The sequence below is a fragment of the Parus major genome, chromosome 11 (assembly GCF_001522545.3).
Source record: "Parus major isolate Abel chromosome 11, Parus_major1.1, whole genome shotgun sequence".
Taxonomy (NCBI): Eukaryota; Metazoa; Chordata; class Aves; order Passeriformes; family Paridae; genus Parus; species Parus major.
Genome location: NC_031780.1, coordinates 4,398,910 through 4,420,285, shown reverse-complemented (window position 1 = coordinate 4,420,285; position 21,376 = coordinate 4,398,910). Strand labels below are relative to the sequence as shown.

The following is a 21,376-nucleotide window of genomic DNA, read 5'->3' as shown; positions in this document are numbered from 1 at the left end:
AATTAATTTGGTTGTTCTGTGCTCTGGCCAGTCCCCTAGGACAGGTTTCAGGGTGAAGGAGGCTGTGTGCACTGGCAGGTGATGGTTCTGATCTGTCACCGCCTGGCTCTGTGACCACCCCGTGATTCCCAGGAACCTGCAGGTCAGGCTGCAGCCTGGCTGCTGTGCTGCTCACCTAGAATTGAAAATCCTGCAAAAATCAGAGCCAGGGAGTCGTTGTACCCCTTTTCTAAGGCCAGTTCTGGGATTGGAGCTGTGTGATGAGTGTTGAGCCCAGTGCCCTTTGAAGAGCTGGGGAGGGAGTTTGTCACAGGCGCTGTCCCAGGATCTCCCTGTGGCTCTGTGCTCCCTCCTTCTCCTGGCCCAGCCTCTTTGTCTGGCTCATTGCAGTGGTTGTTAACTGCAACCAGAACTAATCCATCTCCCTTTCTTTCCCTGCTTCAAACACTTCAGTCTTGTGTTGGAGCTTTGAATGGACTGAGGAGGGAAAAAAAAAAAAAAAAGAAAAAAGCAACTGTCTGAAATGAAAGAAGAGTGCAGATGAGATGAGCACAGACAGAAGGAAAATGTTTTTGAAAAGGGAATAGGTGGGAGGAGGAGAAACACTGTAGGCTTTTAATAAGTAGTTTAGTTTTATTCTTGTGCTGTGTTTGTTTCATGTTTCCTAGCTCAGATTGAAGGGATTACAGGCTGTGCAGATTTTATGTTCAGGTCCCACTCACGCAACCAAATTTTATATATTTCAATAGGAGACGGTTTCCTTCCTTTCTTTCTTTCTTCCTTCTCCTCCTGGGGAAACAGACTGATTAATTTTCACTGCCCTCTCACAGACCTGCCCTGTTCCCCAGCTTTGAGAAAAGTCAGAGTGATATTGTCCCATTCTGTCTGCAGTTTCATTCTGTTACAAAACAACTTTTTTGTTACTCTTGCAATTTCCTTTGAAGCTCAGCCATGAAAAATTGATTGGTTCATATTATTAGTAACCACAACTCTCCAGATTGCTCAAGAAAGAACTTCAGTGGTGTAACACTTAGCCTGAGATGTCATAGGAGCTAAGCCTCAAAGTGGGTCTCAGCTTTTAGCCTTCTGTTAGAAAAGATTTGTAGGTGTTTTGTCTCATGTGATGTGAAGAACCATTAGCTCCTCTGAAATTTTCTAACTCAGTCTTTTGACTTCTGAGTCTCTCCTGCTCAAAAATCTGCTTTTAGAGTTGTTTGTATCTACCAATAAAAAATATGTTGTTTTTAGAATAAAATCAGTTAGGATTTTCTAAAGGGTATGCATATTTAAATAAAATAAGATGTCTGGACTCTGTTCTCACACCTGACAAATGTAGTGAGAGCCAGGCTGTGTGGTGAGACCTGTGGCACTTCTCAGGGCTGCAGCTATACATAGGTTGCATCAGCTCTCTCCTACAGACACCTGGTACTTAAACAAGAGACTTTTAGCTGAACCTGAACACAGAGTTCTGTGTCACCAACCCATTCAACATGTCTATAAGTCAGAAACAATGGATAATCTTGTAGATAGCTTTAATTAATCAAAGCTTTGTTGAAAGAACCCAGAAAGCTCATATTACAGATGCTGTGTCAAAAGATTTCCTTTCCTTATTTCAGTTTATATTACAAGCCCCATCCTCAGGTGTGTCATGATATTCACTTTACACCGACTAAATGGAAAAACAACCCCTGTAATGAAGTCCTGCTTTATGTCTCGCTGTTCTGACACATTAAACAGAGTTGATCATCTTCCCTATTTTTTCAGTGGTTAAGCAGGTGAGGGACTTTTTTGTCTCTGGAAAGAACCTTATGAATATGTGATCACAAAGTGCTCTTGCTGCCACTGACTCACACTCACTTTAGGTTTGTGAGACACCCCTTGTCTCAGAGTTGCCCCTAGTTTAGACCTGAGAACAGAATTTTTCATGGAGGAGAAAATTAGGTTCACTGGATTCTAGCACAACTGGAACGGGCACAAGGTTTCTTTTTTGGATTACTGTAACTTCATGTGTGTCTTTCTGATTCTTAGTACACTACACCTCTGTCAGGTCACAGTGGTCCTCATGGGTTGGTTGCTTGCGTGACATATTGCACATTTGTGTGAGCTGAACTCATACTGCTCTTGGGCAAGTGGTATATACTGCAAGTGGTAACTGCTTCCATGGCTGATTTTTATATCATGATTCTCCATTCAAGTAAAACTTGTCTGCATGTTGCTTCTGCTCATGCATTTAAACTTTCTTTTTCTGTAAACACACCTTTGTGGATTGTCCAACATCATGTGTGTTACTAGTTTATGGGTATTGCTGGTTTATGTGGTTCAAAAGATGGATGAGACTTTTGGAAATGCATCCATCTTCAATTTCTCTGAGCTAGAACTTTCCCTTTGCAAAAGTGCATTCTTTTGGAACAGTTCCTGTGCATATGTTGTCTGTCTGTAATGCTATCAGTAGATACTGTCCATTTGAGAACATTACACTTCGTTCCTTCCCAAAGACACACCACACTTTTGTGCCAAGTTTCCAGTAAGCTGCAGCCAATACTCTGGGTTTTAACACTGAAATCCAAAAGGTAGCAGCACTAAGAGGAGGTGGCAGGCTCTTGTACATTGTTTCTAGTCACCCCCCAGTGTTTCAGCCCATGTGAGATTAACTTCTGCCTGTACTCATTGTTACTAATGGGACTGAGAGCCAAGGTCTGGGCTTCATGGGTGGGTTTTGGGTCAGAAATGAATTTAGGGGTAACTTTGTTTTTACAAATGGGCTTATGCCTTATAGTAAAGAAAAATTCCAGTTAAATGTAGAGAAGAGCTCAAAATAGCAGTGGCCTGGTAATTGCTCTACCAGCTTAGATGAAAGTATTACTTAGTGATTAAATGTCAACAGGTTTCATAAACAGCAAATGTCTTTAAGTTGACATAAAGAAGGCCTCTCAGGAGGTCACTGTAAATACCAGATTTATTGTGCCTCAGTGGAGAATGTGCTGAAAATGGAAAGGGAAATGTCACTGTAGATTTTGAGTGTACTTCAGTAAAACAGAAAGGTTGTTGGTGCCCACAGTAAAAAGCTTTTAGCTCCTTGAACTAACTGTTGGCAAACCATACTTAAAACCTGGTAACCTATTAACAAAATGTTCATTTTGCAGGTCAGACTACGATGACTGGAGACCAGCCCTGGCCAGTTTGCTTCAACCTATCCCATTTCCCAAGGAGTGAGTTTTCACTGTCTTAGTATTTACTGGCTTGTTCTTGTTACTGTTTTTACATGGTGAAACATACGTCAAGTAAAAAGGGGTGGTAATAGGAGTTTTGTGCCTCTGGTATTGATTTAGAAACTGAAGTTGATTTTGGCTGATGCAGAGGGATGTGAAGACCTCCCCATGTTCAACTTCCTTCCCCATTTCTCTCAGATGATCCTGAAAAGAAATATGGTTAAGTAGAGACAGGCAGACAGGAAGGGAAGGAAAGCTGGTGAGGAGGAGAGCAAAGTGAGAGATTTAGTGGAGGAGGATGCTTTACTGGCGTCACAGAGACTCCTGTCGTTTGTATTTTGCGTTAAATGAAGAAGTTGCCCTACGGATCGGCCAAGCTCCCTCGGAAACCTATTAATGAGCAGTGGTGTTTATAAAGTGCAGACCTCCATGGACAAAAATTACAGCCTGTAATTGTACAATTTGGTGGCTTATCACATCCCCTAATGACCTGATGTCTTGAATCACAGAGGTCTAATCCTCCATGCCAGGTTACCTGGGCTACAGTGAGAGCTTGGAGATAGGTAACAGAGACATCATTACCTAAGTCAAACGTGGGTCTTGGGGGAGCTGTAAACCATACCACGATGCAAGGCACTTGACAAAATGACCATTAATTGCTTTAGTGATGTATGATGCTAAGTAGCTGTGACCATACCCTAACTGCATTGCAATTAAAGAATACACCTGGCTCTCAGAGGTAGGCAAACCTCTGTTTGTAATTATATAATGGTACTGTAAGTTTTTTACTTTCTTCTGACCCAAAGCTCCCACTGATGTTAGTCAGAGCCTTGTTTAAGACACACTCAAGAAAAGCTACAAGATTTGTTCCAAGCAATTTTTCCCCCTAGGTTAATGAAAGAGGCTTTAGCTGATTTTTTTGAAACTTTTTTTTTTTTTTTTTTCTACAAGATTTGTTCCAAGCAATTTTTCCCCCTAGGTTAATGAAAGAGGCTTTAGCTGATTTTTTTGAAACTTTTTTTTTTTTTTTTTTTTTTTTTTTTTTTTGTCTTATGTGCTGCTGTTGCTTAGCAAGTCCTTTTATTATCTGGAAAGAACTGAAAAGTGCTTGTTTGGTTTTTTGGGCTTTCCCCCCCCCTTCTTTCCTTTCCCTCAGATGCTTATACTCTTTTGTTTTCTGTTTTAAATTTCAGGGCTCTCGCACATGAGAAATTCACAAAGTAAGTTTCTGGGGCTCCTTTGTTTTATTGAATAAATGCTTGTACTAGTCAATAATAGCAATGATGCATTATTCAGCATTGTGTCTCTAATGGCTTTTATCTGTGAAGGGCTGTAGGCATGTTCTGTTAGCAATAAAAAGTTCTCTTTGTAATTTATTGTGCTAGCCAGGAGCCCAAGGACTAAAGCCACTGGGTGCTGATAGAATTTACAAAGGAGTTTGTCAATGCACGTCTCTGAAACATTTTTTAGGCTATTGTGAACAGATACTGTCCTTGGTAATCACTTTTAGGCATCATATTTCCCTCCTGCAGAAGTTTAACTGGTTTCTCTCTAAAATACATTAATATATATATGATTTTAGGTGTTACTCAAAAGAAATGTGATGCTTGTGCAAATACTGCAACCAGCAACTGCTGATTCTTATCCTCTTTACACTTATTTTTTTTTCAGGGAGCTGAAATATGTGATTCAGAGATTTGCAGAAGACCCGAGGCAAGAAGTGAGTTTGCTGGCAATTTGCACAGAGTACTAGTTTGGAGGGATTGCAACTGCACTTGTTCAGATTTCTCCTTAAGTAGCTTGTTCCAAAACACAGCGTGGATTTATCCTGCCTAAGTCTCTTAAGGAGTAGTGGCCACTCAGAGTGGTTTATATGTAAGGTTTATGTGTTGTCACCTCCTTGTCTGGCATCAGTTCTTGATGATGTCCTTGTTCTGCAGTAAACTGCAACCAGCAAGATTTTCCCCCTCTCTGGGATCACTCAGAGCTTTTCGTCTTCCATACAAAAATAAGAGGGAGGCAAAATCCATGGATCCACGCAGCTTACAAAATAACAGGTTTTATGTAGCTGTGTTTCAGTTGGGTTGTGTGCAAATGACCGTAATTCTCATGAATTGGCAGCAGAAAGGGGTGGGAGGTGTGTTACTGGGGTGAGAGTGTCGCTGCAGCCTCGGAGCTGCACTCAGAGCCTGCTCAGCATCATCAGCTTTGGCTGAGTCAGAGGGAACCTCTCATCCACAGTTATTCTTTCTTTTGGCATCAAAGCCAAAAAAGCTCCCTCAAACTGTGGGTGAGGCTGTATCATCACTGCCCAGAATCCTCATTTTTATGGGTTTAGCTCTTTTGAGCAGTAGTTACTCTTGTCAGAAGAGACCTTCTTGTCCTAGAATGGCACCAGGATTTCATCTGTCACTAGCATTCTGTGCCCAAAGGAAAGAATTTACCTCCCACACACAAACACACCTCAAAAATTGAAATGGAACATCTGTTTCTTCAAGTGAAGGAAAAAAAAGAAAAGAAAAAAGAGTTTAATTATGACTTCTCTATTAAATTGTGGGACTAAATATAGTAATATCTTCAGTGGGCCAAATTTAGACTAATGGTTGCTCACTGGTGCCAGTTTTCCAGTGCAGCTTCCATGTTATATATCCCTTATTTCGTGTTGAGTTTTCCCTGTGGATTTCCTTCACCCCGACTCTGGTCAAATTTTGTTAGAGCAGGAGTAATAAAAATTGTTAATGATTGGAATGAGCAAGCTATCAGCCACCACATTTGGTATGCAGATCACATCAGATGTATAGACACACATGCTGGGAGGACAGGGGGAAAATGACAGAAGCTGAGAAATTTGTGGGGGTTTTTTGTTTGGTTTTCTGGTGGTGGTTTTTTTTTCCAAGTGAAAGGAGCTGTTCTAGGTTTGAGCCATTTTGTGTTTGATTTGTATAGAGAATGAAAGGGCCATGCAATAAGGGAGGATGCAGCTTCCCTCTTGGTTATACTGAAAAAATGGATTCTGGGAGTGGAGACTGTCCTGCAGCTCTGCAGACTGGAATATTAACCATGAAATTTCCAGCAGTCCCTGGTTATGCAGTTCCTTTTGGCCCGGTGTGGGAGATGCTGGTGGTTATTGGCAGGAACTGTAACCTTCCCAATGTGTTCACTTCTTGGCAGGTCCACTCGTGTTTGCTGAGTGTGAGGGCTGGCAAAGACGGCTGGTTCCAGCTCTACAGCCCTGGGGGAGTGGCCTGTGACGATGATGGAGAGCTCTTTGCCAGTATGGTACGTGTCTGCAGTGATGGGAGCTCAGAAACTTCTTTGCAGTAACTAATACTAGTTGGCAGTAGCAAGATTTACTTGTTTTTGTCCAAAAATAAATTATTAAAATCATGTTTTTGTTAACCATGAGTGTTCACCAGAAAATCCAGATCTTTCTGCCACCAAATCCATCAACCTCCCTTGCAGTCACAGTTTGGTTAGCACGTTACTGTTTTCTTTTTGAACCTTGGCATGTTTTCTCACTGGTAGTGTAATATACAAACCATGCTTGTGCATATGTATGTATTTCTGTATTTATAAATATCTGTCTTTGTCTGCATAAAAAAAATCTCTCAGGGAACATGAAATACTGGGAGACAGACTGTTCTGTACATCCACACCTATAGTTTACATTTATAGGCTACCCTGGAATTTAAAACCAACAGTTACATCGGCTTAATCAAAGGATGGATGGATAGGTATAAAAAGGTGTTATCAGTGTCTCTGCCCAATTACATTGTTGTGAAGAGGTGTAATTAGAAACCAGCATTCCATTTCCAGCAGTTATTTCTTTTGTAACTCTGAGAAGGGCTAGATAGAAAATAGCAGGTTTTAATCAGTGATGTGATTTAAGCACTGTCTTCCTGTGCAGCCTGGGTCAAGTCACATAGGTCTCTCTCTGTATTAATTCTCCATGTACCAAGTAAGATGGAAATTATATTACTGCCTTTCCCTGGTAAGGGGGAAAACATTTGTTGAAGTTGGCTTTGGTTACATAGTGAAGTGATTTTCTACACTTTGTGCATCTCCCACATGCTGAACATTTTGGGATATAAAGAATATAGATGTCTGTCTGTACCCTTAATTTCAGATGGATCATATACCTCTGAAACTGAAAATGGAAGGAGAGTGTTTACAAAAGCTTTCACCCCTCTTCACTGTTCATCTGTCTTTTATCTTTGAAAAGAAAATTTCTCCAGAACTGTATCATTTCTCCTGAGAGATGTTGTGGTTCATGATATTTATGAGCATCAGGAGAGGGTGTGCATGAGAAAGCACAATGCTAACACACATTAATATGCAGTACCCTGTGCCCTTTGCAAGGATGTTGATAAATACTTAAAGAGCTGCTAATGACTAACCATAAAGTTGGAAAAACACCCTGTTCTGAGACAAACCTAATGTTACTCTACTGTCAGTGTCAGTATTTTCCATTGCTCAAGAAAACCTCTAAAAAAACTTAATAAAAACTGCATGAAATTAAATCCCTTTTGGCTTGGAGGTTCACATTTTTAAAGGCCACCTGAGCTGATGGATGCTTAAGGAAAAAAAGATTTTCTGTTTTTCTAAAGAGCTTGCTGGTAATGAAGCCATGCTTCACATAGAATTGACCTCATCGTGGCATGGTTGTGATATTTTCAGCAGTATTGAACATAGTGCAGGCAGTGCCATGAGCCAGAGGGGCCACAGAAAGTATTTACAAGGTTATTGTAGAGTAGTGCTGATGTTGAGTCCACATAACAGAGCTCTTCCTGCCTAGGCTGTTGGAAAATGCAAATTCTCACATAGTGCTCTGCAGCAAATGGTGAATCAGCCATCTGGGCTATGAAATAAGATTTTCTTCTAGGAACCCAGACTTCCCTGCATTTAGTCTCTAAGGCTTTTACATTGGAAATAATATGACCAACTTCTTTTCTGAGAAGAGACATATTTGATTTGTACAAGTGGCTTTGCATTTCTGCCATAGGCGTTACTATGTGATATCACACGATGCTTTCTGGAGATTGCAGAGTCTGCAGAACAGTTTTGTCAGTTCAAGGACTCAAAGGAGTGTCCCTCAGGGGATGTTCTCAGCCATTCTTTCCTTTAAGGGAAAACTGAGCAAAAGAGAAAGCAGTACAATGGCCCAAGAGCATGAAAATCCATGAAGTCATCTCTGACTTAGTGCTCAGGACTGCCAGATTTTCTTAAGCAGTCCTTCCTTCCCCAGTCAGGTCCTGTTCATCCTGAACATCCTGAACAGGTGATTTTGTCTGTCACCACCCTTTAACCAAGGCCAGCAGATTGCCAGCAGCAATGCCTTTTACCTAGGCAGCCAGCCCACACAGCCCCTGCTCCCCAGCTGGCATTTCCAGAGAAACCGAAGCGCAAACAGATGCAAAAGCAAAATCCCCGGTGGTTCCCCTGGGGCTGGGTTCATCAGGTTACTGGGAATGGGGGCAATTGCACAGCTGCTCTGGTGTTTCCTGGGGAGCTTCTATCAAGCTGTCAGCTGGGCTCCTTTATGGAGAAAAACTTCCCACTTCCTCAGATCTCACTGGGCATCACCTTCTTCAAAAAATCACTTCCATTCAGCAGTAAAGCTGTTGAGACACTGCAACCCTAACTGTAAAGAGAGCCTTCATTCCTTTAAGTTTATTGCAAAGACTTAACACTTTTTGACTGCTTAACAATATCCCTTCCAGGGGTATATGTGTTTCTTAGGCCTGCACCCCTAATTTTACCTCTGATTCTTGAATAGGTTCATATTTTAATGGGATCCTGCTATAAAACAAAGAAGTTCCTGCTTTCACTGGCTGAAAATAAATTGGGACCTTGCATGCTGCTGGCTTTGAGGGGTAACCAGACGATGGTAGAGGTAAGCCCTAAAATCATAGAGGTTTATGAGCAGTGTTCAGGTTCACATTGCTTTTCCCAGAACTGGCTCTAGCAGGGGTCTGGTTTGTGTTATGTCAAACACCAGCAGTGGGTGGTTGTGTTTCTCTGAATTAAGGGGAACAGAGTATTGTTGTTCTGTAGATATGAGTGTGAATTAAATGAAAGGTGGGTGCATGAATTTTTGGAGGTAGAGGTTGTTTGCTGTAATGCAGCTGGAGGGGTTAGGATGGGAAATAAATGGCCATGGTGGTGTAGGCTGTGGTGAGAGATCACAATTCACAACCACAAGGCTTTTCCATGATGAAATGCCTGATTCTTGTCTTGCCACCTGTAAAATGAGCAGTGTACAGGAAATGCCTTTATAAAACCTTATTTGCTTGCATTAATACACAATTTTATGTTTATGATTTGTTATTTTTGTTGTGCTAATAGTTTATTTGTATTTTTCTGGGTTTCTTAAGATAAATTTCTTGATAAACATCATTATCAGCAGAAAGAGAGTGGATAAATAGATGGAAAGAGTTACAGTTTTTCATTGACTTAGATCTGTGCATGCTAATTTAATCCAGTAAATAAAGGAGCATGCTGCATGCATTTGAATATAATGTTGATGGATTTTTTTTTTCTTCATTAAAAATAATTGGAATTGTGAAGGGAATAAAAGCTTTGCATTTTAATTGCAATAGCATGACACATAGCTGAAAAGGAAAGGCAGCTTGTGTCCCAAATCTGTGTGACCCACTGGAATCATCCCTTGGGATCTGACTTGCTCCTGGCAGTCCCTTCCCCAGGGTGAGTTGGGTGTGTTCCCAGTGAGGTGGGGGATGTCCTGGCCACAGCAGTGAGCTCCCAGCAATCCTCTCTTGGAGCCTCTCTGCCCTTTACCCAGTCTCATGGACTTGGTACCCCTCACACATGTTCTGCTTGCACAGAACCCCCAGCACTTAGGGGTGGGAAATCCAGCCCTTAAGGAGCTGCTTGGCTCTGCTGGTGTGCACTGCCCAGCCTGTGGACCTGGGAAATACTGGATCAATTGGACCTGTCCTGGAGAGCGCTGTGCCATGGAGCCATCTCCCAGGTCTGATGCAGATAATTGCACCTCTCAGTCAGAAGGAGTGAGCATTAATGGGAGGCAGGATAGACACACTGGTTTTTGAAGATTGCACTTCATTCCTTACAAATAAAAAATTATTTTTGTGTGTTGGAAGGGCCATAAATATTGCTATGATATCCTCTATTCTAACCTCCATAATGCATGCTCTAAAAACTTACCCAGGAATTTATACCACCATGCCCAGTGCAATTAGGATATTTGAAAGAAATGGAATGAAAACCCTGCACTGACCACTCTCCTTTTTTCTGCTGCTAGATTTTGTGTTTGATGCTGGAATACAACATCATTGACAATAATGACACCCAGCTCCAGATCATCTCCACCCTGGAAAGCACAGACGTGGGAAAGAGAATGTATGAACAGCTGTGTGAGAGGCAGAGGGAGTTAAAGGAGCTGGTATGTCACCCTGCACATATTGCCATAGCACGTTGGGCTCTGTGCTCTCCACAAATGGAGGTACAAAAGAAAGACAAGCAGGGTGTGAAATTCCCAGTTAACAACAGGATGGGAGCAGACCTCAAAGGATTTTACTGTGAATATATATACTGTGTGATATTTACTGATGTGACTAATCCCATACTATGTTTATGAATGATATTCAATAACCTGCTTAGGATCCGTGTGAAGGAACAAAGGTGAAACCCTGCTGTCTCAAGATCTTACAAGTCAGCTTGTCAAATTCTGCCACCTTTTGACATATGAGTAGCAAATGGTTCTGGTGCTGGCCAGCATTTCTGAATGCTCTGGCATTCACAGCATTTCACTGAGATGATCTTTAGGTCTGGTTCTCAGAGCTAGAGCCTATAGAAAAAGATTTTTCCAGAATTTAAAGAGAGGACCTACAGATTTAAAATGGACCTGCTCACATCAGCACTTTTTCACCTATGCAAATATACCCACCAACTTCCTTTTCCAGATTTATATTTGTCTTTAACCCCGGCTCCCAGTCTGAAAAGTAGATGCTTTTTTTTGAAGACAGGCAAATGATTTAATCAGCTGCGCCATCCTAACCCCTTTGCTCACTTTGCCCAGCATTTTAAAGCTGTTTCCTTTAAAGTGAAAGTAGCCAAATGCTGGCAGGCTGAAGCAGACAAATGGCATGAAGACCCACTTAGCTGTGGTTAGTCAGTGTCCCCTGGGGAGCCACAGGCACACTCAGTGCAGGGAAAGCAGGGATGAGGTGGAAGGGCTGGCAGGAAGCTTTGAAATGGGAGCAGGGTTTGCTTGCTGTACTTCAGTGAGTCTGAAATGTAGAATGGCAGCTTGTTTGACCAAAATATCTTCTCTTTTACAGCAAAGAAAAGGTGGCCCCACAAGGTTAACACTGCCATCCAAGTCCACAGTAAGTTAATCTTGTCAATAGAAAAACAAGCTTTGTCTTTCCATATTTAAACCCTTGATTTATGTTTGCCATGTGGCACAGTGGTTTTGGGCAGTTGAGTGGGGAGCCCATTCCACTTGCTCTGTCAACACAACTGGAGTTTACACAACTAAGGGCACATTTCTGCTCTTGGGTCTGTGCAGCAGTTTCCAACACCAGCAGCAGGCTGTCACATTTACAGTGCTGCTCAGGTTTGGAATGGAAGCTCTGGGGACAGAGTTTTGCGTTACAAAGGCAAACTTCACAATGTCCAGTTCTGGATTTTAGTCATGGAAGTATCAAAGAGACCCAGCACTATTGTATTGAAGCCTGGTTCAAACCCAGACTAACTTCACTGAGGCCAGGTAACGGTGCTGAGCTGGGACCTGGACCTCATAGTTAAATCTTCATGATGTTTAAAGACCCATCCTCAGCATTTGCTCTGACACTGAAGCCTTTGTGTCTCATAAGGATACACACGCAAAGGACATTTTTGTCCTAATGTTTGGACAAATTTTTCCCAGGGTGTGTGAAGCAATGCTGCCACAAGAGCCCAGCTGCTTGCCAAACAAACAGAAACTGCTCTGTGTGGTTCTCTGTTACTGTAAACAAGTGGAGCAGTTGTGCAACTCACTCTGGTTACCAGTATCGGTGACACTGCACACTTCCAGGCTGGGCATCCACAGTCTCTTCCCAATCTCCTGTCTGCTTTCAGGATGCAGACCTGGCACGCCTGCTAAGCTCGGGATCTTTTGGGAATCTGGAAAACCTCAGCCTGGCCTTTACCAATGTGACAAGTGCTTGTGCTGAGCACCTCATCAAACTGCCTTCGCTCAAGCAGCTGAACCTGTGGTCAACTCAGGTAAGTGCTCTGCAGCCTGAGACTCAGAGCAGGAACCAGTGCTGACTAATTCCGAAATTCCACACTATGTCAGCACAGGAAGAGTGTGTGAAGAGGCTTGCTTAGATAACTTTGTCCTCCTGCTATTTTTACAGGGCCTTCCTGTAGTTTAGCTCACCTTGGCAGCTGATTTTTTTATCTTCACCACTTTTTTTCCTCACATTTTTAATTTTTGTCTTATTTTTAATTATAAAAGCATTGCTGCTATCTTGGGTTTAGTGTTTAGTGTTCCAGCTGGGCATGGCTGTTCCTGTGTACTGAGTAGAGCCTGTGCTGCTGTTCATCTGGGAAATGCTTCTGCTTTTACCCAGTTAGGATGAAAAAATGATGCTGTGCATCTCAAATGGTCAAACAAAGCACAGAGTCTGTGCAGTTTAAGTGAATTGCTTGAAAGCTAATCAACCCAAGAGCAACAAAAAGAAACTCAGATAATGAATAAGTAGAAGGAAATTATAATGAGAATACGATCATTTTGTAAGCATAAAAAAACCCCAAGTTAACTGAACTAATTATTCTGCTGTTGATTGAAGGAACTTCAGTTTTTGAAAATTAAATTTTTCTTCTATATTTCTCTGCTGGTTTTGCTCTCTGAGATCCTTCCCCATTTTCTGTTAGTACCTATTTGTAGTGTTCTCTGAAAATATGATTATTATCAGTGCAACCACAAAAAGAAACATTTTTTTAACCAAAATGTCATGTAAATATTTCGTTTTGTTTTCCTAACTACTTTGTATCCCAGAAATACTCCCTTTTTTGTTTGAGGAATATGAAGTATAAACTGATTGCTCTCTTGTTTTAAGGCTGTTTGTATCTCCTCCAGATTTGTCTTAACAATGTAACTTTTGCATTTGAAAAACTTTGATGCTTTTTGTTCAAAATGAGTTTGATTTCACTGAACAAAGAGCCTGCTTTTTGTGCAGGGTTTCCTTTTATTAAAAAGGAAAAAAAAAGGGTTTAGATTCCATTTCATTTTGCGATATCCTGGTTTCCATTAATCTAGAATTTAGAAACAGCAGAAACCAAGTGGGTCAATAGAACAATTACCAATCAATAGTGCATTGTTCTTGAGACCAAAATAGCTAATTAATACCACTTGCACTGTGCTTTTTTTGTGTGATGTGGTTGGGAGCTGGCTGAAGCTGCCATAACCAGCGTGTATAGTCTGGGTGGGAGCCCGCTTGTACAAAGTCCAGGCTTCAAAGGCACCAGTCTAATTAAGTGATGGCCTGTGGTTAAGTGCACACAAGTCCCTTAATTTCTCTGTTCCCTGCCCTGCAGAGCAGGGATAAAACTATTTGCTTTCCCTGCTGTCACTGGCGGTGGGAGCGTGGCTTTGAGGGCTTGTTCAGAGCCCGTTTCCAGGGCCGTGTTTGCACTGAGGTTCTCACACGAGGCGTGGGCGCCTCCCTGACCCAGCTCTGCTTGTGCCCCACAGTTCGGCGACGCGGGGCTGCGGCTCCTGTCCGAGCACCTCACCATGCTGCAAGTGCTCAACCTGTGCGAGACCCCGGTCACGGACGCCGGGCTGCTGGCACTGAGCTGTGAGTGACAGAGCGGGGCTGTGGGGGACACTCGTGTGGCTTCTGAGGAGCTGCTGTGGGCTCGGGCAGGGGATGGATCTCTCAGTGCTACAGCGCTGCTTCTGTGGGGGTTTAGGGCAGGCTGCGTGTTTGGGTTTAATCTTCCCTCCTCCCTGCCTGGTGCTGCAGCTCTCCTGCTGTGGGATGGTGACCTGAGCCTGATGGCACTGGGTGGCCTCCTGTGGGCTTTGTCCTCCTGAGCCATACTCTAGATCTTGCCTCTGGCTTCACTGATGGCACCTGTCCCCATCTCACATGCTGACCTGTTGCCCAGGGGCTTCCCAGATTTCTTCCTATGGTCTCCCCTCTGGGTGGGACCTGCCTTTGTGGTGCAGGAGGGGAGGATTGCAAGGCCATCTGGCAGCTTCTCAGTCAGTTCAGCAACTGTGTGCAGCAGGTTCCATACCCCTTCTGGCATTTTTTGTTCCTTTGTTTTTGTGGAGATGAAACTCTCCCTCTTCTTAGTTTAAGCAAGGCAAAGCAGAACGAGGCATCCAGGGTTCCCTGAGCACTGAGAGCTGCTCGACGTGCTGGAATGAAACTCCGTCCTGCACCCAGCAGTGCATTACAAACCTCACTGCTGGGTTTGGAGGGCTACTTTAATAGGCTTGATCCTGTGCAGACGTGCCAGACAGGCCAGTAGTTATGGCTCATCTTAGGAAACTATTCTGCTAAGTACTGGAGCCTAAAATGGGAATGGGGGGAGGAAAGGGAGGACTGCCAGATCAGCATGGCCCCTGCAAGCACCACACAGAGCACTGAGAACGGGCACTATTCAGAATAATGTGCAGGAAACTGATTATGAGAAGTTGAGTGAACTCCTTTGAAGTCAGCAGTCTTAAGCATGTGCTTAATGGCCCTTCCTAAATAGGGACTTTTTCCTGGATGAGGGCCCAAACAGCTGTTTATCCATTTGTATTTCTATATTTTATGCTATTCAGCTTTTTCCTGGGAGGGCTGCATAGTCATGTCTTGTTTATGCTTTGGCCTACTGTAAGCATGATATTTTAAGAAAATGCAGCATGGTCATAAATATCTGTGTGTTTTCTCTTTTAGCCATGAAGAGTCTGTGTAGTTTAAATATGAACAGCACCAAACTTTCAGCAGATACCTACGAAGATCTCAAGGTATTTGTGAATTGCATCCTCTAAAGATGAGATGTAGCAAGAGCATGTTGGTGATGCCAAGAGCAGGGAGAACACTGACCCTGTGGAGTGGGTAGCATGAAAGTTATCTGAAGAGGCTGAAGTGGATTCTTTTGTGGATATAATAACTAAAAGCAGCATTGTGAGGGTTGCTGGCTTTGGTGAACCCAGGAAACATTTAATATACTGAATGGAGAAGTATGAGATAGAATCAGCAGTTCAGTCTTTTTGTCTGTGCTATCAACAGTAAAGGCTTTATCAGTAAAAGTTTCATAAATAGAAGCATATTGATTGTTTCTGATGAGGATACAGAGACAAGTACACCATATTCTGTACTGTTAACAGGACCAAACATAACTTGGGTGAACAGTATAATGAAGCTTTGATTTGGAATACAAAGCCAGAACTGAAAGCATCGAGGAAGACGAAAATTTATCTTGACATCTGTAGGACTGGAATTGGGCTCTGAGCAGAAACATCTGCACAGATGTCCAGTTCTGAAATTTAACATGTAATGTCTGGTTTTACTGTGAGTTTATAACCAGTCGTGCAAAATGGTGTAAAGAACCAGGATGTAGCCCCAGGTGGTTTCAAAGCTTGCCTGAGATGTGTTGACTTTCATGACTTTGTGTGGACTTTGCCTTCACTCTGGTGGTGTGTGAGTCGCATTTCCCAAATTCTTACCTTAGAGACCCAAAGACTCAAGATGAAACTTGACATTTGCTTGTCTTGGATGTTGAAACAGATTGGGCCACGTTTACTTAAAAGGTCACAACCTTGGGTTGAGTTTGGAACTTGAAGCAAATCCTGTAACTGCTCTGCTTTCAAAATTCACTGCAAATATCTATCTTTGGTCCTGGCTGTGGAGCCAGGACTCCCCCAGGGACTCAGCTGCAATGCTGCTTGCATGAAGTTTTCAAGATCAAGTTTTAACAACTTGTGTCACAACTGTATATGCAAAGAAGTCCTTGGAATTAACAGCTGGCTTGCAGATGGGTTCACACAATGGAGCTTGTATCAGGCCCCAGGCATTTACAGACAATCAGGGTCAATGCTGTATTTGGCCCAGGGCTCTGAAGTCGCATCTATTGAAAGGCTCCCTGGTCCCACCCCTGCTTCTGAGCCCCTTTGCCACTCAGTACTCAAACTCACATTTTCCTAACTGGTTCCCTCTGCTCTGGCATGACATTAATAGTCCTTAGCAGCCACACAAGAAAGTGACTTGCCAGGGCAAACAGCAAAACTGCCTGTGAGCAAAGTCCTGATGATTGCAGAGAATTCAAAAAGCTGAGAAAACAAAACAGGCAGGCAGCACTTTTTCCCCCTTTCCCCTCTTCCATTGAGATTTGTCTTGGTGGCCATTTTTTTAGGGCTCTGTGCGTGTTCAGAGGTAGTAGTTTTTATCCCTGGGGCACATGGTTGTAGGTTTGTTAAGAACAGCTCAGACTTCAAAGAACATATTTTTTGATACAAATCTTTCTTTCTTCTCACATTGGTCTGCAAGAGCATTTGGGGCACGAGCCAGTGATGACATTTCCTCTCAGCTCCATCCCCCACCCCACTAAACACGCTTGCACACACACAGACACCCACATATGTACCAGGCAGGCTGAACCAGACAATAAATAAACACCCACTACTGAAGTCATTATTGCCTAACTGAAAAATTATTTGCTGGCAGTGTCTGTAGGATTATGAATAGCTCTTATCAAAATATGCGTGCACATAAATCAAGGAGTGAGGTAATAATGACTCCTAGAAACTTCCAAGTCCTCAATTATGCCCTGGCCTAATTAACCGTGTTTATTTGTTTTGAGAGAATTAGCTCTGCAATTATGGTCAGAGAGCGTGGAAAGGGGATGGACGAGTAGGAGCAGCACAAGCAGCCAATCCCCATCTTCCTCATGTGGGGTGATTCAGGAGCGATATGGCCAAAAGCAGCGGAGTTGTGGAAGGGAGACCACAAAGACACCCAAAGTTACTGATGCTCCATGCATTGTTTTAGTACGTGGAAGGTGAAATGAGCAATGTGGGGGCTGAAGGAGGAACGTGTCTCTGCTGCAGTTTGAGTGCACTGCCTTCACCATGGAAGTTGGACAGACACGTTTTGCTAAGTGTTTGTATAAAAAATGAAGATCAGGGTCTGATCTGGACCTGGTGGCTGGTGCATGGCTTTTAGAGCAGGTGGGGCTTGACCCATGTGTCTCTAGGGGCTCAGCAGTGTTCCTTTGTGTAAGTGTTCCTTTGCCACACCCGCCTGCTCCAGCTCACCGCTGAGCTCAGCACTGGGCCCAGGGTGTCACACCTCTTCCTGCAGTTGGTGGTTGACAGATCAATCCTCCGTCTGCTGCGAGGTGCTTTGTCTCTTTCTGTAGCCCTCCTCCAGATCTGGATACAACCTCTGAATTTGGTAAGTCTAGGGATTGTTGCCACACAGGAGCTGCCAGGCCAGAAAGCTGTGTCTGCCCTTTACCTCTCCTGGCTGCCCATCATCCTCACCACCAGCGGGCTCTGTGCTGTCATTGCCAAGGGGAGGTGCTTTCATCCTCTTTTGGGAATCCACAATCAAAATACAAGTTCAGTCTTCAGAACTGCTTCAGAACAGGTCCCAGGCTTGCTGTCACACAAGAAGTCACAGGACACAAAGATTCTTTTGGCATTTATGTATCCTGGGCAGCCAATCATCAACACCCCAGCAGCAGGGCAAGGTGCTCTCCTTCCCCAGAAGTTCTTTCACCCCACCCTTCTCTGTTCCTCCTCCAGATTTGGATACCACTGCTCTGTTGGATAAGTACAGGGAATGATCCCACACAAGAGATTTGACAGGAACTTTTTACCTGAGCCCTTAACGCATTGTTAATTCTGACCTTTCCTCCCCTCACAGGCTAAACTCCCCAACCTGAAGGAGGTGGATGTCCGCTACACCGAAGCCTGGTGAACTCGCCCTGCCTCTGACTCTTCTCTTTTGCTTCTCGTGAGAAGGAAAAGATTTTTAAAACAGACAGATTGAAACAAACCAGAAAATAACTTTTGGCCAATTCCTGTAGAGCAGTGAGTCTGGGGACTTGGTGGCAGAAGTCGTGGTTGTGGGGTAGCAGAGTGGAGTTGTGTGTGTTGGGAGGACGGGGCAAGCCTGCACCCCATCGGATTCTTTCAGCTTTGTGATTTCAGAATCAACATAATTTAAATTGAAAAGGAAACAAACAAACAAAAGGACTTTGTAGCAGCAAGAAGATTATAAAGAGGAAAAAAAACACCTTTGTGGATTTTATTTGCCTTTGTGTTTTATGCCGTGTGGAGAAAAAAAATATATTCCTTTATCCTTACTTACCTGGGTTTCCTTGGCTGGCACCCAGCCAGCCAGAACTCCTGTTTCACCAGTTTTGCTCCAGAAAATCAAACTTCAAAAATCTCAAGAGAAGAAAACCAAAACCAATATGATTTTCACCTCCCCCATGTCCTTGCAGTTGTTATGCAAAGTAATTTCGTTGTACATAAGATTTACATAATGCACCTATTTAAGAAAATGGTTCACAAATAACAGGTCTGGGACCTGTCTTTTATTTATGAATTGTTAATTCTTTTACCCTTTTTTTGCGTATAGTACTGTATAAACTAGTTTGCTGTCTTGTTGTTATTATTATTTTTTTTTAAGGAAATGTCCTCCTTGAAGAATTGCCTTTCAGTAATGCAAACTGTATTATACTCCCTCTTTGTCAACATTCATCGCGTTGTCTGTTTGATTTCAAAATGCCTCAAATGTTATCAAATAGGAAGGAAAATCTTTATCAAGGGGGGCGTGGTTGTTGGGGGAGGGGGTGCAGGGATTAATAAAAGTCACAATTCCTTCCAAAGTCTGAAAACTTTCTTTAGTCTTCTAAGCCATGTCAGGTTTAAACACGGGAGATGGGGACGAGACGTTTATTTTGCCAATGCGGTGTTTGCAAACTGTAGATTTTGTTTTCTGTTTACGTCCAATATTTCAAAAAGAGAAAAAAAAAGCTCTTCCTCCACTTTGTGCATCAGCTTTTTCTGGTTTTTTTTGTTTTTTTTTTTTTCCCCCCTCCCCTCATTGCCTCCCCTGTCCTGTGCCCCACCTCCCTGCCCTGTTCTGTGCACGCATTGTTCTGCATGTTCCTCTGGGGAGACTGAGGAAATCGCGGTGTTGCTGATCCGATAGCTCTGACCTGTCTGTAAATGTGACTGCTACATTTTTCAAATTCCACAGTTGCTTAGAAGATGATTTTTTTAAAAATTGTGGTTTCTTTTATAACTATGCTGTTGACTCTTTTTTTTTTTCATAATGAGCCTTCATTGTACAGAGCTGCTTATTTAAAAAAACAAAAACAAAATCAAAAAAAAGTTTTTCCTCTGTTTAACACTTTTATTTTATTCTTCAGCACCTCAAGGTTTCACATACAGCCAATGTAATTTTTTATATAAATATATATATATATTTAATCTTATTCAATGGAAAGCCAAGCTTTTTTTTCAGGTTTTTTTGTTGTTTTCTTTTTTTAATGTTTGTTGCTATGTAGGCAACCCCATCCCAAATGATGTTGTTTTTATCTTTTTTTTTTTTTTTTTAATAATGAAACAGAAACTGAGTCTTAACTCATGTAGTGTGTCAGGTTTTCTTTCCCCCCTTCAAATCCCAGACTGTATGAAGATGCAGTATGGGAAGGAAGAAGAAGAAGAAAAAAAAAAAAAAGAAGAAAAAATATGCCAACATTTTCCTTAGCACTGTTGCTTTTACCAATGGTTTACTACTACTGTTCTGTAGCTGTGTACAAAGAGATGTGAAATAATTTCAGGCAAAAATAAACTGTAAGTGAGTATCTTTTAGCTGCGTGCTTTGTGTTTTCTTTGAAGGAGGCTTTGGCTGGCTGGTGATGTGGGGATGCTGTGGGAGGTGCAGACCCCAGAGCAGGGGGACCAGCAGGCAGCCAGGGCATTTGCCACCACTCCCCAGGCTCGAGGAACCACCACCTAGAAGGAAGGAGGAGGACAGCTGAGCTCTGTGGGTCCTGTTCATCCCTCCCCAGGTCTGTTTTCTGCACTGTTCCCAATCCTCAGAAGGCTGAAGGAGTCCTTGCAGTGGCCATCAAGAGTTGCATTGGTGAGGGGGTTTCTTGCACTGGTTGCCTGATGTAGGAAATGAGGGAAGCACTGGGACATCTCCATTGAGAAGGGTTTCTGTATTTTAGGGCAGCCTCCAAAAGCAGGGATGTTCTCTGCCTTCCACTGTCCTTGATGAAGCTCTGCAGGGTGTGGGCTGGATGCCAGCAGGAGACCCAGCTGGAGCTCCAGGACTCTGCCCCCATTGTCTGCAGAGCTACTGAACTTCTGCAGCTTTCAAACAAATGAGCCCCACTTGAAACCAATTCCTGCAGGTGTTCTAAGAGCCAAGTTCATCACCTGTGTTACCTGGCTCCTGTACTCTCACTTCTCTCTGTATTTCTGTTCTGTTCCACAAAAGAGACTTGGAGATATGTGAGGGTCTGTACTGTGCTTCCAGCCAAGCTAAGAAGTGCTCACAGGATGGCCCTTGATAAAAAGAATAACCTGCCTTTATTTTTTTTTTTCCTTCACTGAAACCAGACAGAGTCTGTTGGGCTTTTTGGGTGTTTCCCCTTGAGCAGTCATCACTGTGTATGGGCAGTCCTGCCCTGGCAACAGCAAGGACTTCACAAAACCTTTCTGGACCCAGAAGAGCCAGAAATACTCCTGTGATGTTGCGTGAGGAACTGAGACATCACCCAAGGAAGGAGAGCTTTAGGTCTTGGTGAGATGAAGGCATGTGTTGGATACAGCTTCTCTTTCTGCTGTGGACAATGGCCTCTCCTGAGCTCCCCAGGCTCTGCCTTTGGGGGAACTGGTGACAGCATTTGGATTCTGCAATCTCATCTGGATTATCAGCAGTGGGAGAAGCCTGGACATGCAGAGAGCTTTGCTGAGATGCTACGTGGGTGACTTGGAGTGAGCAGGGAACGGGTGTGTGTGAGATCCCCCTTCAACACCTGCCCCTCTGCAGCAGCCTCCAAGAAACTCCTCCTTCATGTTTCCTCCCTGCTCCTGACTCCTGAAACAGCAGAATCTCCCCCTGCATGGCAGCAGGCTGAGCAAAGCCTGACTGGGGTTGGAGGTGGTCAGT

At 43.2% G+C, this 21,376-nt stretch overlaps 1 protein-coding gene across 3 annotated transcripts in view; it reads left to right on the top strand.

The window, feature by feature from the left end:
• CMIP (c-Maf inducing protein) overlaps nucleotides 1–20,067 on the top strand; it is a 130,408-nt gene extending 110,341 nt beyond the window's left edge. For all 3 annotated transcript variants that reach the window (XM_015640182.3, XM_015640184.1, XM_033517161.1), the window contains exons 11-21: nucleotides 3,144–3,209; nucleotides 4,403–4,429; nucleotides 4,881–4,929; nucleotides 6,381–6,488; nucleotides 8,986–9,102; nucleotides 10,492–10,632; nucleotides 11,531–11,578; nucleotides 12,312–12,458; nucleotides 13,933–14,038; nucleotides 15,134–15,204; nucleotides 18,107–20,067. In XM_015640182.3, coding sequence (XP_015495668.1) covers nucleotides 3,144–3,209; nucleotides 4,403–4,429; nucleotides 4,881–4,929; nucleotides 6,381–6,488; nucleotides 8,986–9,102; nucleotides 10,492–10,632; nucleotides 11,531–11,578; nucleotides 12,312–12,458; nucleotides 13,933–14,038; nucleotides 15,134–15,204; nucleotides 18,107–18,160 — 934 coding nt within the window. In that variant the 3' untranslated portion in view covers nucleotides 18,161–20,067. The remainder of the gene's footprint in view (nucleotides 1–3,143; nucleotides 3,210–4,402; nucleotides 4,430–4,880; nucleotides 4,930–6,380; nucleotides 6,489–8,985; nucleotides 9,103–10,491; nucleotides 10,633–11,530; nucleotides 11,579–12,311; nucleotides 12,459–13,932; nucleotides 14,039–15,133; nucleotides 15,205–18,106) is intronic.
• The last annotated feature ends 1,309 nt before the right edge of the window (nucleotides 20,068–21,376 follow it).